The sequence below is a fragment of the Homalodisca vitripennis genome, chromosome 1 (assembly GCF_021130785.1).
Source record: "Homalodisca vitripennis isolate AUS2020 chromosome 1, UT_GWSS_2.1, whole genome shotgun sequence".
Taxonomy (NCBI): domain Eukaryota; kingdom Metazoa; phylum Arthropoda; class Insecta; order Hemiptera; family Cicadellidae; genus Homalodisca; species Homalodisca vitripennis.
Window position 1 is genome coordinate 20,505,801 of NC_060207.1, and position 16,973 is coordinate 20,522,773.

Here is a 16,973-nt window from a genome sequence, read left to right on the forward strand (position 1 = left end):
CCGGGATGACTTTGAGATGTAGTGCCCTAATTCTTCCTCATGGATCTCGATAGGAGGCGGCCCCTACTCCCTAACCTTACCAATCCTGAATATCCTATCACTCCGGAAGCAGCGCAAAGGTCCTTACAGGACTAAGTGCAATTTATAAGCTTCTTGTCCTAAGAGAGCAAAAAAATAAATAAAAAAAAAAACATTATAGACCTTAGTATAGACAGAGAGTAGCGTCTTAGACCGCACAGCTATACTGACTAGATGTCTTGAACGTGCAGATAGCTCACATAAGATACCCGCTGTTCGATTCAACTGGATTGCATGCCATTTCTAGGGTTAACACTATCTACTGTTAAATAAGGGAATGGAATTACAAATTGTATATGTTTGAGAAGATTTGATAAAGAAACTTGTCACACTAATTATAGACTCATCTTCGTGACATGTTAAACTACAAGAATAATAGGTAACAATGAGCAATATTAAATCAGTATTTGTTAATATACATATTTTCAGTCAGATGACAGTTGTATCATGGCTTTTAATATACCCCACAATCGCAATGATATGTGACCAAACGCTATATTAAAATAGTAGTGCCCATCATTTAAGATACAGGATTGGAGAAAAGTTACCTGAAAAGGGACTCTAAACTAAGACTTTCAACAAGAAGTCCCAGATTCAATTACATGAAAACATGAGCGTGCTTCGCCGTACTTCCTGAATCAATTAAACTAAATTGAAAATATTCGTATCAATACAGATAATGAAACATACAATCAAACCTTATATACAATATTTCTCCAGAATATATTCAATTAATGAATTTGTTTGTCTCTAAAAATATGACAATATTACTTCGGACAATAGACAGGATTTGATGAAAAGGCTGGAATCCAGTCGCCCACGTGATCGCTGTGACAAACATGTAACAAATAATACAACTGTTTAATTAAAGGTTGAAGTGCCCGGTATAAGGGGGGGAGCGTGTGTACAAGTTCAAACACGTTTATTTTCTAGAAATAAATAAAATAAGACATATTCCACGCGGAATATTCGTTATAATTACAGTTTGTGGAATAATCTGTTGGCATGGGATTTATGCTATGCAACTATTGTTCTCTAAAGCTAGTACAATTTACAGATGTTCTTAAATTTCTGTTTACAGAATTGTAACAAGTACGTAATAACAAATAGCATAAAATAACAAAGAAACCGGCTAATATAAACAACAATATTATTCAATATGAAAATAAAATATTATATACGATAATAGTCACTAGCTAATAGGATATTTAAATATACGAATAGACGAATAAATAAGTATAAATATAAATAACCATCAAAATTACTTAAAATTCAATAAATTCCAACAGCTAATAGAGCTGGATAGTGGTCTGAGCACGCATTTAACTGAACACACGTTGTCAACAATTTCACGATTACCAACAGCTGAACCTAACAACAACACATTTCCACAAAGGTAACAACAAGCAAATTACTAAAAATAACAACAACAAAATAGCTGAATTAAAACAACAAGAAATAGAATATATTAACGACAAAAAATAACACATTTGAAACTATATAGTTGTTACAATAAACAATTATGAAATATAATGTACTTTAAATTACAAACAATAACAAAATTACATACAAGAAACAGCAAATGTATAAAACATGTGTGCGCGGGCGCGCACGCGTGTGTGTACGTATGTGCATGTGTTGTAGGGATGGTAAATCTTTTGTTTTTTCCGCTATTCACACGACCTTCCGCTTTTTATATCCCTACAGTTAAAAATTAGGTTTAGAAAATTAAATTCTATTTGTAATTCATTGAATAGTATAGTAAATTGTTAACACATTAATTTGTTCATTTTGTAAATAAACTAGAGAGCCTTGTTATATCTCCTTTTAAAGAGTGTACCAAAGGACAGATATTTTCCTTGTTTGGATAGAACAGCACTGAGAAGCTGGTCCAGGTATATAATCTTATTTCTAAGCTCTTCCTTTGATGCTTTTATTAATTTTGAGGAAAATTTGTTGTTCTTTAAGTGAGAGCAGCGTTCATTAGAAATGTGTTTTCCTTTTACGCTCGATATTAAATTTTTGTCCCATAATTATGTTTGAATTTTCAATGAACATGAATCTTTTTGGCACGCACTTTTCAAATATTTATAATCGACTAGCTGTTACCCGCGGTTTCACACCAAGTTTTCAAAATCAAAGATTTTATAATTCTTAGTAAAGACACTTATGATGTAATATGATGGAGTCCTATAAAATTACTGTTAAACGTAAGTAGGCATACACCAGGAAGGTATTATTTCAGTGTTTATGCTTAAGAGTTAAGAGTATCAGTGTTGATCCTGACTCTTATATCATGTTTTGCACGTGTACAAAGGAGCATTTCTGGTTCGAGTTAATTATATTTCAAACTCCACAGCAGAGCCTGCTTTGTTGCTCCGATTAAGAATACAGATACATAGGTGTCGGAAATCTTCTTAGATCAAAAGTAACTACTTATGGCTCTTCTAATCTACTGTCAATGTAGGCTAATTATGGTATTTCGAATGCCATAGTTGAGTTTGCCTTTTTTCTACCGATGAAAAAGGTTTAAAATTACATACATATGTACGACTGAAAAGCCCTATTGTGGCACAAGGAGAAAATATTCTTGTTAAGTTAATGTTACTGTCCTAAAATAATCTGTTCAACAAATTTTTTACTTAGTGAAGTCGTTTTTGTTTTTCGGACTGGAAAAAAATAGATAGTTGAGGCATGTTAGTACTCATTTCTCTGTTTTTCCTTAAGCCACTGTTAAATCCAATATCACAATCTCAAGGAAGCCCACCGGTTTGGAGTACCGTACGTTGAAACCTTCACATTTTTGTTATTAAGTGTATATTAGTTTTTAAATAATATTTTCACTGCATTGAATGATTTAAATTCATTATTGGTACATTTTGGAGTGATAGTTAAATATTAGCTTTGTATTCGCTTTCTGCATTACATTACTAATCAAGCACTGTACAATTAATGTTGTATAAAATTTAAACGTAATCTGGAATCTATTTTTACCAGTGTAGTTTAATGTCAGTTAAATTTGGATTATAAAACATAAATACTACCATTTTTTCATAATTCCAAAATATTCCAGGTAAATTTGTTTATCTTTTTCTCCTTATATACTTTCCTTGGTTTCAAGAATAGTTATAAAAAAGAATCGGACGAATCGGTCTAGCCGTTTTTTATATTAGCGAATAACAATTTACTTTAAGATCCATTTTTTAATTATAAGATGTATATTTTTATAATTTAATAGGATTTCTGACATTTAATATCCGTTATATGTTACATAATCTAGAAAACATTTTGTAAGAAATAACCATGGAATATTTTCGAAATCCTATTTTAGATTGTACTGTATTAACAGTAAAATCCTAGTTATTTTAAATACCATGTAGTAACAAACATTTTACAAAAAGAAAAAAGCTGAATAAGCCTCATTTAAACAATTGTAAACGTCGATCCTGTTATATAGATTCAAATATAAAGTCTTCTAACACTCTGTTAGTTTAGACTAATTAGAACAATACATGTATATTTCCGTTAAAGTATAGTTGTCTTAAAATAAATGCAGACAATGTCTAGTTACTGATACATCCACAGATTGGGTTTATTTCCAGCTCTGATTTAGTCGTAATCCGTAACGATTGCAGGGTACCCCTGTAGCGCTAGCGCTGTAGCGACCTACCGTTACAACATTCAATCTGAGAACCTCAGCTCTGTTAAGCTACTTATAAGGTTCTTTCAACCTTATCGCTGTAGTCAGTGGGAGTTTCAATTGAATTTAGCTGGTGTGTTTGTGTTCTGTGAGAAGAGATCTCAGGTTTATAGTTTGGGGCATCTCCACAAGTCTAGACTAGCAATTTCTTGCTGATTAGCAGTTGTAGTCAGCGGGAGTATCAATTGAATTTAGCTGGGGTGTTTGTGTTCTGTGAGAAGAGATCTCAGGTTTATAGTTTGGAGGCATCTCCACAAGTCAGACTAGCAATTTCTTGCTGATTAGCAGTTGTAGTCAGCGGGAGTCTCAATTGAATTTACCTGAGGATGTTTGTATACTGTGATAAGAAATCTCTGGCCATTTCTTGCTGACTAGCAATTATAGTCAGCGGGAGTCTCAATTGAATTTACCTGAGGATGTTTGTATACTGTGACAAGAGATCTCAGGTTCAAAGCTTGGGGACATCTCCACAAGTCTAGTCTGGCCATTTCTTGCTGACTAGCAATTATAGTCAGCGGGAGTCTCAATTGAATTTACCTGAGGATGTTTGTATACTGTGACAAGAGATCTCAGGTTCATAGTTTGGGGCATCTTCACAAGTCTCGACAAGCAATTTCTTGCTGACCAGCAATATAGTTAGCGAGAGTCTTACTTGATTATCTAGATTACTTGAGATCTTACTTGGAGTGTTTGTGTATTGTGTCAAGAGATCTTTGGTTCAGATTTTGGGGCACAGAACATACTATCTGTCTACGTTTCATCTCTTTTTTGCGTCACATGAACTGTTTATGGGTATTACACTATTTTTATGGGAATACTATGAACACGTTTTGGTATTCTGTGTTACAATGAATGGCCGAATATTCTTATTATTAGCATAATCGTAATATCGAAATTGAAGAAGTAAGTTTTAAATTAATGCTGATGTTAAGCACGTAAATATATCTCTCACTTCTGTTGCTGTTCACAGTAGTTTTACTACTAGGGCTTTGAAGATTAACTACATGCAGATCTATCAAAGTAAAAACTACTGAATACATTTACTTCACAATTTTTTATATGTATTCATACTTCTTTAATTAAAGTTTGATATTACGATGGATGATGACTTGAAGGATAACAGGAATTGGGGCATAAGCCATCGTTATGTTACATAAAGTATAGCACTCCGTTTCGTAAATTGGAATCTGTCCTCTATTAGGGATTAATAAACCCTAATAAATAAAACACCGAAATAATATTTTTTTTATAACTTTAATATATTATTTTTAATACATTTTATATATTTTATAATATTAATACTATTTTATGAGACTACCTTAATACCGTTAAATTTATTATAATATTGTATAGGGCTCGAGAGAATAATGGTAACATAATATTATAATTGATTAATGGCAAGATGTCGCCTAGAAGCGCTTAAAATATATTTGACTCCAGATTGGCAAACACAAACTACAACTTTAATTGAAGTTTAAAGTTCAATATAATTTATTCACTTAAGACAGACAGGAGGATGTGCTGGCTAAGAATGAGGTGTTTAAAGACGCAGAGGGCGTTACTGTCGGTACGGCAAGCGGCACTTCGTATATTCAGTGTGGCGCAACGCCTTGACTCGCGTGGACGGGGAGTGACTCGCGTGTCTCTGTGATCGTGTTGCTGAGTGAATCATTTGTGTGCTGTGGATCGCGATCGGTTGTATACGGTTTCGTCGCGTATAGAGAGAGTGTGCATATGACGTGGAGACGAGTTACATGTGACAGTGCTATATGTGATTATCTTTATTGAGAAAGAGCAAAGCTATGCGTTCTGTAGTGTATAAAGGAAGTTGATAGAGGAAAAAACATTAAAATATTCATGTGTGTACAGAACGATGTATACATTAATGGTTAAAATATACATAACGATTGATAAGACGATAATACTCTGTAGATTGAGTATTTTTACATTAACAAAATATTTTGTTCACGTTAATGCACCCTTTAAAAATTATTTATTAATACAGCTTGATTTTTTTACATATAATACATATTTTATTTCATTATATTAAAATAAAATAATCATATAGCTTCCTGGAATATGAAGGCTGTATTCGTGGAAGAGGCCACATCTGGCCAAATCCGTTAAATTACTTTAGGTATGAGACAATCTTTATCTTTTTAATTACAGAGGCAGTGTTAACGAAGGAAGGGGGTTGGGTATCGTAATTGATTGGTGGAGGGTAGTTTACTCGCGGTTAAAAGTAGACGCTACTCGTATTTCTCGATTAACTTAATCCCTCGGACATTTGTACAGCAATAGTGTGGTTGGGGATTTCTAGTAACATATTACAGAACAGCCTGAGTAAATATTACTATCCATACTGATTCGAAATATGTGGTAAACCATAATAGAAACTCAGACCTAATGAAGATTTGGCGTTTATCTAAAGAATAAAATTGATTCCCTTTTCTTTCTCTCTGCTATAACCTGTATAAAAGGAGAGACACCGGGAAAGAAACGAATATGTGGATGTCTGAAAAAACCATAAATTATCGAGAAGTATTGTAGTAAAGAATTAAAATTAATAATCACAAGTATTTTTTTTATTTTGAAATATGTAAAATATTATATTCCATGTCAGCACATGAACGTTTTTTACTTTTACACGATTGCTTTCTTTAATACAAACTCATACTAATAATTCATGGTGAAGGTTCCTCGACCACTGATAGCAGATTTAAAATATGATTCATTGAAATAAACTTTAACATCTAATGTACACAAATTTGAAACCTTGTAATTAAAATAAAAACAGCATGTTTATAAAATTCATAAAGATTCCATATTTTTCTAGTTTTACCTAAGCATTTTCAATACGTTGTTGTTCTGTTTTAAGGAAAGGCATTTTCCATTCCTAATTCTGCTCGTCCTCATGGGTCATTTGTTTATGAGAGGATCTTATCGAACATAATAAGGGGGAGATTCGATATATTACAAGACCGATGGTACTAATAAGAAGTGCTACGCTCTCATACAGGATTTGAACTTGCACTATATATAGCACATGTTCAAAGTCAGGCGTCTTAGACCTCTCGCCATCAGCACTCCCAAAATCATCGACCATCGTCTCTTTTGCTTGGAGACGTAATAAAAGTTTCAAAATCTTGTAATCCATACGATTTCTAGAATTATACTTTCATTCACAGTATTATCAGATGTATCATTTGCAACACATTGAATTAGACCAAGAATACGTCCATACTTAACGTAAAAAAATTATGGTTGCCTGTAAAGTCGGTTTTACGGGCGAAGATTTTACGTGACAACGTCTTTTTCTCGGTAGAATATTTATTGATATGAATATTATTAAATTGCACAATAGGAACAAGAAATTGAATGAAAATAAGAATTGCACAAATTTTAACTATAGAAATATATTTTGTTTACTAAAACATTGTACATAATTTGAAATTAATTAAAATTTGTTATTGTAAATGGTAAAGTTGAATAAAACATTTACTAAAATTGGAATTTGAAATTCTTGCTAAACACAGTTAAATTCTAACTCCGCGCGTGGTGATTGGTCGGTTTAGTTCGTTTGTTTGGTCGCACTGTTATGACAGGTTAGAGGTTATAATTTGTTATTTTAAATGTTTGACTAGCAATACGCGCTGTTTCTTCTCAATCGACTGAATTACGATTGATTGCAGAGTGATTTAAACTAATAATTTACTTAACACTATCAACATTTGTCAATAGTATGACATAACCTATAAACTCAGTTTCTCAACTTTTGTGTCAATCTAACAATTAATCAATCAATCATAGTTTACGATAATGAAATATCAGTGTACAATTATTTACCTTTATTGTTGTAGTTGTTGTAAATGACGAATCTAAGCACTCCACATTTTCACGAATAAACATAGTTATCTGCTTTATCCCGTGCGGCGGACCCACAGTTATCTGCTTTATCCCGTGCGGATCGCGTGCGGCGGACCCACTGGACGGGCATCGTAACGTTACCGGGCGTTACACTTTTTCATGAGTGACTCCGAGCCGCAACCTAATTTAAGACGTTGTCACGTCAAAACTGAGCGTTATACGAGGTTCTGAATGGATACTACTGCCAAAAGACGCAAATCTGTTTCAAACATTAATAATTTCAATATGGTAAAGACAATTATGTCGGTAATATAGGTACCGGAATGCCATGTAAGCATTTTGACGTAATGTGTTGATCCCTTAGGATGACTTTACTAACAGCTAACCAATAAATTGTCATAAATGGATTGTTACAGACCACTTTAATTACTCAATCTAATTAACTCTCTCGATGGATATACATTCTACCCTATCCTATTCAATTTACTTTTAATGGGAATGTTGTTTTATTGTTCATTGCTGCAAATTGGCGGGTAGTAAAACTTGAGGAGCATGAATTGTGTTTTCCATTTAAATTAAACATTATTTCAATAGTACTTAGTTTAGTCTAATTGGGTTTACAATTACAGTGGCACATAAAATCATGGTGATTAAATTATATACAGTATATAAAAATTATAGTTTTAGTATTTCTAATGTTATTAATATGTACTCCCAAATGTATTAAACCTTTTTCTTTAAGCACTGTACGGGTTTTTAATGAAATTTGAGGATTCGAAATTATATTAAATTACGATGTATGGACCTACGTTTAAGATTGTAATATCTATTTAAACAAAATTATAATCTTGTTAAACAAAGCAAGTAAATAAATTCAATATCTTATGGGCCATACTTGTAAAAGGTGACATTAATGTCATACAGATTATGGCCTTGGGAGATGGCTATAATATTGCATGTCTGTCATATGCATTTCTTGAGGAATATGCGCTTCAAGTTGTAATGTTCAGATATTATGCAACTATAACGTATGGTTGTAATAACTGCAAATAGAACATTATGCGTGAACTAACTCTTGCTTTTCTGAGAATAACATGACCTTGTAATATGGTCTTTAAATCTGCTCTAAGTAACAAAGACACACCACCATCTGCCTTAAATTATTGTTTCATTCAAAACTTTTTAAACTGTAACGTCATTGAAAAAATAAATTAGGTTTATAAAGACGTATAAACACAACGATTGTTATATACGGTACACAACTATCCCGTTATGCGGCGTACCTTACTTTGTACAAGTTTATATTTCTCGAGTAAGCTTACTTAGTAAAATGCGTTTTAGCTGTTTTAGCAAATATATTGTTACAAAGTTTATTAGATGGAAAGTTAATAATTTGCTGAATTTACATACTCATAAAGCATTACGAAATCGGACATGTATTAGCATTGATATTTTGATAAGGACTTGAAAGTCGTTATAGAAAAGTGTTTTTCCGAGAACACAAACATTACCAATATTCGTGGAGCCGAGAACCAAGAACTAATTTACATCGTATAAGCACACAAATGCATACCTGATCTGTTCTCTTGAAATCGATAGACATATTTACACAAAGAACTGATCGTCAGCCGCACTCGTTTCTGCGAAGTCAAAATGGGAGGGTACCTTAAGGGTTAAAAACATGAAACTATAATTTTTTCTCAAATCACATTTTTAGCTTTCAACCCCCTATTATTTAGTTTTTTAATGGGGATGTAATTATTATTCATGTGTATGGCGCCAAAGTGTATCAATCTAGCAAAAAATATGAACTGTGAGAAAATTATCGTTTCATATGTTAACCATTTCGACACCGTCCCATTTCGACCTCCGTGGTTGACGACAGATCTCTTCCTTAGGAAAAATTCATCTAACGATTTCGCTTAAAACCAGGATGTGTGCATATACAGTATAAAGTAGCTTACGTTACCAAGACTGTGATATTCGATTCGTGTATTTTCTGCAGTAGTAAGCGTTTATGAGTAAAACATGTATTTCTCACAACAAAACTATATGAAAAATCCGTTAGAAACCATCTATACACTTTTACACACTCCTTGCGAAAGAGCTAATCCGTTTACAGGTGATATGTTGGTACGTAATAAGGTACGTTTATTAAAAACCTATTCTGAGTAGTATTATTGTTGGTGGAGGCATTATTATATTTACGTTATAGAGTAATTCGGACAGTTTACTAAGCTTTAAATTATTTACTATAGAGACAGTATTCATTCAATCTGTACCATTATACAGGATGTCCACAAATCACTCTATCAAACTTCACCATTTGATTTATCAGGTCAAAATAAGTAAGAAGTGTCGCATAAAAATTAGACATTATCTTGCGTAGTTTACCGTATGTTTGTGTTTCGTAGAAAAATTATGTATATAAACTAAATAAAGGTATAAAGTTCACACTTTGTAAAATTTTTAGTCTAATTAAGACCTTAAAAAGTTTTAGGAAAATATATCTCTGTTTTTTTAACTACAAAAGTGTTTTTTACACAAGTTAAGACAAATAAAAACGGAATATTAAACGTTTACTTAGTGTTACTACCTATTTAACATACATTAATCGAGTCATTAATTGTGTTTAACTGGCGAATAATAACAATCAGCTTATTGTTGCAACTAATGGCCCGAATTACCTGCACATTCCAGACAGTTGGTACACTTGTTATAAAATGGGATTGGATGAAGACGTTATTTTTTCAAATCAATTAATGAATTATGTGTTATTTCCTTATTTGTTTTAACCATATACTAGTTATAACAGAATTAGTACACTTTTCGTACAAGGCAGTACATCTTTTTACTAAATTCAACAAACGATAATAAGCTACTAATAGCTGAACCAATAAAATTTAATAATCAAATAAAAATTAAAATAATGAACATATTTGGTTATCTCTAACATTTAATTTAATTTCCAAGAAAACTAAATGTATTTAGTTGTGCTATAAGTGCTGATTATACTGATAATTTTACAACCAAAACTAATCGTGTTTATTTCTCATTATGTCTTATTGCAAATATAAAAGATAATATCCATTTTATACAGTTACGAGTTAAATTACAATATTTTGTATTTACGAAAGACAGATAAGATATTAGCCTAATGTCGCAGCTAAATCGATATCGTTAAGCAACATTAAACTCGAGTTTCCATAACGCTGCGAAGAGGCAGAGCATTATATCTTGTGAGACAAGATATTTAAAGGGACAGATAGATCTGAAATAAGAAATCCTGACGTAAATCCTAATACTTAAGACAACTTAGACAGGTTTACTGAAGCAAGCGTCAGAGTTGAATAAATTTTACCTTTCTATTTTAAAAATATTTTGCTTTTGCAAGTTCCTTTAATATTTAATGTTATTTTTTGTGCATAATGGGATCATCTTTCACTTTCTAACTCCATGAATAGAACCATTACCTTAGATGTGATAGCTCATTGTTAGAGCGTTAATGAAGGGGCTGCCTAGCTATTCGCACGATATATCGAAAACTAATTTACCTATAAACTTGAAATTTTGTATTAAGCCTCATTTACTCGTATATGCAGCAATGTATTCGATGATGGAGCATGTCACTCAATAGAATGTGGCTGATCGTTAGCAAAAATATTTACATTGGTCTTATGGGTAACCACGATGGCAACGAGAAAATGCAGAATAAATTAACTTGTAAACAGACTGATTACAATCATAAGACATTGTAACATATGGTATACTAACACATCTAATGAAATGATCTATAAAGTTGAAATTTTGGACGCAATCTCAGCAGTTCATGTTACGTAAGGCGTTGTGTGGCATACTCCTACTCCTACTCTGTTATATACAATATATATCAAGCATAAGTAAAATATTATAATTTTAAATAAATAGAAGTTATCTAGTTAGAATATTAAATTATATCTATTTCAATATTAAAAATCATACTTAAGACTAAACTTTGTTATTATTCATGTTATTAACCATCGATCTAGACGGTTTAATCATGGTTATATTCTATTATGAGTTTTCGTGCATAAATATCTTTATCTGAGCAAGTAAACTTGATTATTATAAAGTAATTTCGTTTTAATTACAAAAAGATTGTAGATTAATAATGGTCAAACTTTGTAATCACAACTAAAAGTGGAACCAGTTTCCAAATATAATGTTCGTGTTGGCTTTGATGTGAGAAACTATGGTTCCTAGGGAATTCCCAACTCGACAAACTCCAATACGTAACAACTTTGTTCTCGGTTTGGCCAACATTATTGTGACGTATTATCGCATTTCACGTGGAATCAAAAGTTATACGTATTTAATATGTCTGCAAGCTGTATGCACTTATTAACTATTTCAGTATGTTAAAATTTTAAGTAATTAGTATAATATTCTAAATGTATTTTTAGAGATGAAGCCAAAGTTAGCTTAGAGATTATTATAACTATTAGTTCCTTATAGAGGTAATAAACTGGATCACAAATTTCAGTTATCAAAATATTCTCCAATTAGAACATTTGTAACTATTCCACAAAAGAATCCTGAACACGTTTTTACCAACCCATGGCCACTACTCAATAGCAGGAATACTTTTATTTACAATATTCGTAATATGTGATCAATAATTTCTGTTTTTGTTAAGGTCCCTGAATAATGTGAAGTCTTATCTAGTTTCTGTCACGCTAATTAACCATCAACTATTATATTTTCTTAGCCACCGTACATTCTCAGTAATTTAGTATTGCTATATTTTAACATTTATGTGACATACGAGTATAAAGCATTATATTGATAACTTATTTCATAAATATTTTTCTGAATTACATGTACAATGCACTTTCTAATAAAATATTTATAAATTCTGAATGAAACATTGAATTCTTTGAAAAAGCTAGATGTTGTAATCAAGGTAGGGCCTATTATTTATTACAACTTTAATTTTTTATTTAAACTAGATGCAATGTCTTTTTTAGACTGGAGAAATTTGTTATAAATAAATCTTTAATCATCAAACTTTTCTCATTGAAATTGCACCAGTGTCTTTTCTTCATACGTTTTTCACCCACTACCTCCACACCTTTTATTCTGTAAGGATTTTTTTATGTTTTATTATATCACCTTTACCAAGTATTAAATGAAATTTCACTGAATAAATTGTGTAGGTTATTATCGGAAGGAGGGCTGTATTGCGTGATACAATGATATTATAATGGCCGCCATTGCTGTACAAATGATCGATATCCTGTCCAGCCATTTATGCAGCGGACCAAAGGTTTGGGTATCATACACACAATAATTGGGTCATATTACTTATACTTATTATTTCTAATTAATTTTAATAGCTCCTCAAAGCGACCTTTGCTCTAGAAGGATAGACTCGTTTTCTGTGGTGATGAACACTCTTTGTCTTATTGACACTAACGACAGTGAGAATACAATTTTACCATAACCCGGTTGAAGCAAGAGATGAAGTGTATGGTGAGAGCAGTGAACAGAGCGAGAAAACAGTGACCAACAGAAGACAACATGTCCTCTTCCAGCCTTCCTTCCCTCCTGAACCGCCGCCTGCAGAAGCGCAACTCGGGCACAATGGCGGTGAGGATCCGGCAACGGAGTGACGGTGACTCGCCCAAGTCAGCCGGCGCTGGCCTCTCCTACTTCTTCAACACTTATCCCATGTTGTAAGTGGAACAATATTGCCTCGTCTATATACAGAACTCAAGGTTTCCACCACATTAATCATGTCTAAATGCTGGAATTGTATGCTCGTTTGTGCAGTCTGTTTAAGATCTTCACAGCGAAAAAGAGAAAAAGTAGCGCCAAATATCAGTAAATGGATTTTGGACTAAATAGGTCTATATGAACTTAAATAGTAACGGCTTATTTTTCAGCTTTGTCTTTACAATTTTCACCGGACTTAAACTGAAAACTGAATTTTACCATGTAACCTTAACAGTGTAGCGAGTATGGTAGTTATCGCAAGATAACAGAGTCAAGCAACGAAGAGCGTGACTGCTGCTTGGATGGGTGACCGCTGAGCGATCCTGTCTCTTGCAAGCAGTCCGCCTGCCCGGCTATTGGTGGTGGTTCGGAAGTCACCTTTAATAAGCTGTTGGCCCCCATTAGAGATGTGTTTGAGAAGACTTCTAATCTAATAATTTGTCTGGAGAAATAACACATCACCTGCTACCAACCTTTACTGCATATGACCCTTTCACTAACGAGGCTAGCGAAATCTTAAGATTAAGCAAATTTTAAAAATACTTCGTATTACTACTCAGAAATAGATATCATTCGAGCGAAATTAAACAACATAGCGGTGGAATCCTAAAATCGAAGAGAACACTTGGTAAACTCTATTATGTAACATTAGTGGCTACGCAATAATACTCCATGCCATTTGAATAACTGCTGTATTTGTTGAGGCTTCTGTTGCTAGGCATATTGAATAAAATGATGACATTTCCTGTTTTGTTGCTCGATCATCTGTGGTGACAGTTACTTCCTTGAACACTGTTTTCTTACTCACAATACGTTTCAATCTTAAGAACAGGCTTTACTGGCAGCTATTTTTGTTGTAACCCCATAACAACAATGTTAAACCTCTTACACTTTTACAACCTATTTGCTAGTCTTAGATATTTGTTATTTTTAAATGTATCATTTTTACTTTTTCTAGTTTTTGCATTTTTATTGTTTACATAGGAAAAATCTCCAACTTGTTTATAAGTCATCATTTACATATTTAAAGAGTGTATTCATTTTACAAAAAATGATGTGTGTGTTTCAGTTATATATTTAAAATAAGTTATTTCCCATAGCACTGCGAAAAATGTAAAAGTTCATCAGGTTTAACATTATTCTTACGTGGCCAGCTCAAGGTAACCGAATATATTATATTTAAGAATTTTTAACGGAGGACTGATTGAACCATTTTAGTCACTTTTATTCAAACACCCGAAAAATAATTCTTCTTCTAGTATGACATAAAATTGTATTGTTCTTTGGAACTGTCTGGTATAAGCGATTGAAATCATTTCCAAAATTATCAAAAATAGTTGACAAAAGCTTTTTTATGAATGCTCCACGACAACTGAAATAATACCCCAAAGTTAATTTTGTTCTGCGATCAATATTCAACAAATTGATTCCCTTATTGGAAGATAACACGGTTTGTGGCTCCCACGTGTTTTCGTTTAACTAGAGTGCCTTTAGTGTAAACCTCTGAGCCACTTCGCACCCTTTTCACTGGTGATAGCACACTGCATTATTCTCCCACACATCTACGTCATAGAGTTTGTCATGTATAAGGGAACCTGTTAAGAGAAGTTAAAATTGTAATTACATGCAAATAACACAATATAACTTGCATGATTCTTATTATATAGAATATATTTTTTTATAAATCGTATCATTCCTTTCAGTCAATACATTTATTATTTTACTATTTTTAACTACTCAAGTTAAACTAACAAGTTGGAAGAAAGAATTTTTATTAATTTTGTAATTAGCCACCAGTGTTTTCTGCAAATTTCCACCAGAAGATTCGGCTCTACTAATTATCACCTTGATTTTAGTCCCTTAAAAACGAGGCTAAACTTAAACACTTGTACGTCTTATTTTTGGTTGTATATTTGTCTCACTCTAAAGATATAATTATTTATTAATAAGCAACAAATGATTGTTATGTAGATTTTTCGATTTTTTACTTTTTGTATTTAAAACTTTGTAACATATAAATTTTTCTTAACAGTTTTTAAAGTTTACATTAAAAAAATAACAAAACGAGACAATTCTCATAATTATACGACAATATAGTAGATAGTAACGTGTGTCTAAAGTAGTGTCTAAAATTAGTCTTATGGGTTCAAGCTCAAGGCCAAACTCAGCTGGTTTCTATATTTTCATTCCACAAATATTTATTTAATAACCCATCTTCTGATTGCTTGCAGTGGAATGTATTTATGTGAGTGAATCCATTAAACTTCAAGAATAAAGATCAATAGTCACCAAATTATTCCTGCATATAATAACAGTATAACCTTTCCAGTCGCTTTAGCACACACATACCCTAAATTGAAAACATAACTATTATTTTACTTATGTAAAATCAAGGCTTTATCTAAACTAAATAAAGGCATTACTCCTCAATCGAGACAGCAGGGTTGGATAATCTAAATTGTAAAGACGCTCAATTTTGAATGCTATGAACTTTATTAAAATCAGCGCCGCTTCAGGTTGATTATTTATTTATTCAGGTTTCTTAAAGATACCTTTATTATATAATTTTGTTTTATTTTAAATGTACAGTAGTAGTTTTATTTGACTTAAGTTCTATATTATTATATTAGGGTTAATTGTAAGACAGGGCCTTATGGCCCTAAATTCGCCCTCGCCCTTTTGTATATATAATACAAATAAAGTCATTTGAATTTGAATTTGAATTTGAATTTGAATTATGCGTTTCAGTAGTGCTAGTTGTTAGAATTCCTTTCTATGGTGCAGTGATTATTTTTTGTTCAGCTTATAAAATTTACATAATTAACTTTCAAGATATTAGTTTATAAAAGATATAAGCGTTATGAAATCATTATTTTAAAATGAAATCGGAATTAAATATATTTAAGGAATATATAGTTTTAAGCTAACAGGGAATGTTCTTCTCTAGGTATTAAATACTAAGGACTCTTTTTATGTAAAGTCTCAGCGACTGCGTTTCGTGTCATTTGATGAAATCCCGTATAATAGAAGTCCTCACATCTGCTAGTATCTCTAATCCTTCTCATCTTTTGTTGAACGTCCGGAACGGCAAATCCTTGCTGCTTGGAAAGAATTACTGCTCTCCCAGGTGGCAAACGTTAGCTGGTCGTATAACTTGTAACCTTATACTCGACAACTCTGAGTGACTTTCATTATTCTCTAGATAATGAAAATGTTATTTTTCTTACACTAAAAGTGGTTTTGCTTACAAAGACATTTAATTTTATAAGCACAAGTTTCTGGTATTAAATTATCCAAAAACTTGTCATTCTTTGAATTTGTTCATCGGAAAAGACATACATGGATATAAAATATAGTATCCACACCAACTGTTTTAGATATACGGAATGTGGAGTGGTTACAGAAGAAAACAGAAAGATATCATTTTAACTACGTAGTAGCTATATCACATTTTTATGACTCTATCATAACATGCTTTTTTGTTGCAGGTGAGTTCCATTTGGCGGAATGATCTGAACTAAGTTAATCTACACATTAGTAAGTTCTAAACTTAAGCTAAGTTTATTTGATTGTG

The 16,973-nt window shown here is 32.3% G+C and overlaps 1 protein-coding gene across 6 annotated transcripts in view; it reads left to right on the forward strand.

The window, feature by feature from the left end:
* Positions 1-16,973, forward strand: part of LOC124357879 (cAMP-specific 3',5'-cyclic phosphodiesterase) — an 809,095-nt gene that overhangs the window by 474,475 nt on the left and 317,647 nt on the right. The window contains exons 1-2 of one of the 6 annotated variants that reach the window (XM_046809997.1): positions 5,422-5,637; positions 13,021-13,359. The exons of the other annotated variants lie outside the window; for them this stretch is intronic. Of the exons in view, the coding sequence (XP_046665953.1) occupies positions 13,205-13,359 (155 nt within the window). The 5' untranslated portion in view covers positions 5,422-5,637; positions 13,021-13,204. Of the gene's footprint in view, positions 1-5,421; positions 5,638-13,020; positions 13,360-16,973 lie in introns of those variants that run through there. 6 annotated transcript variants of the gene reach the window in all.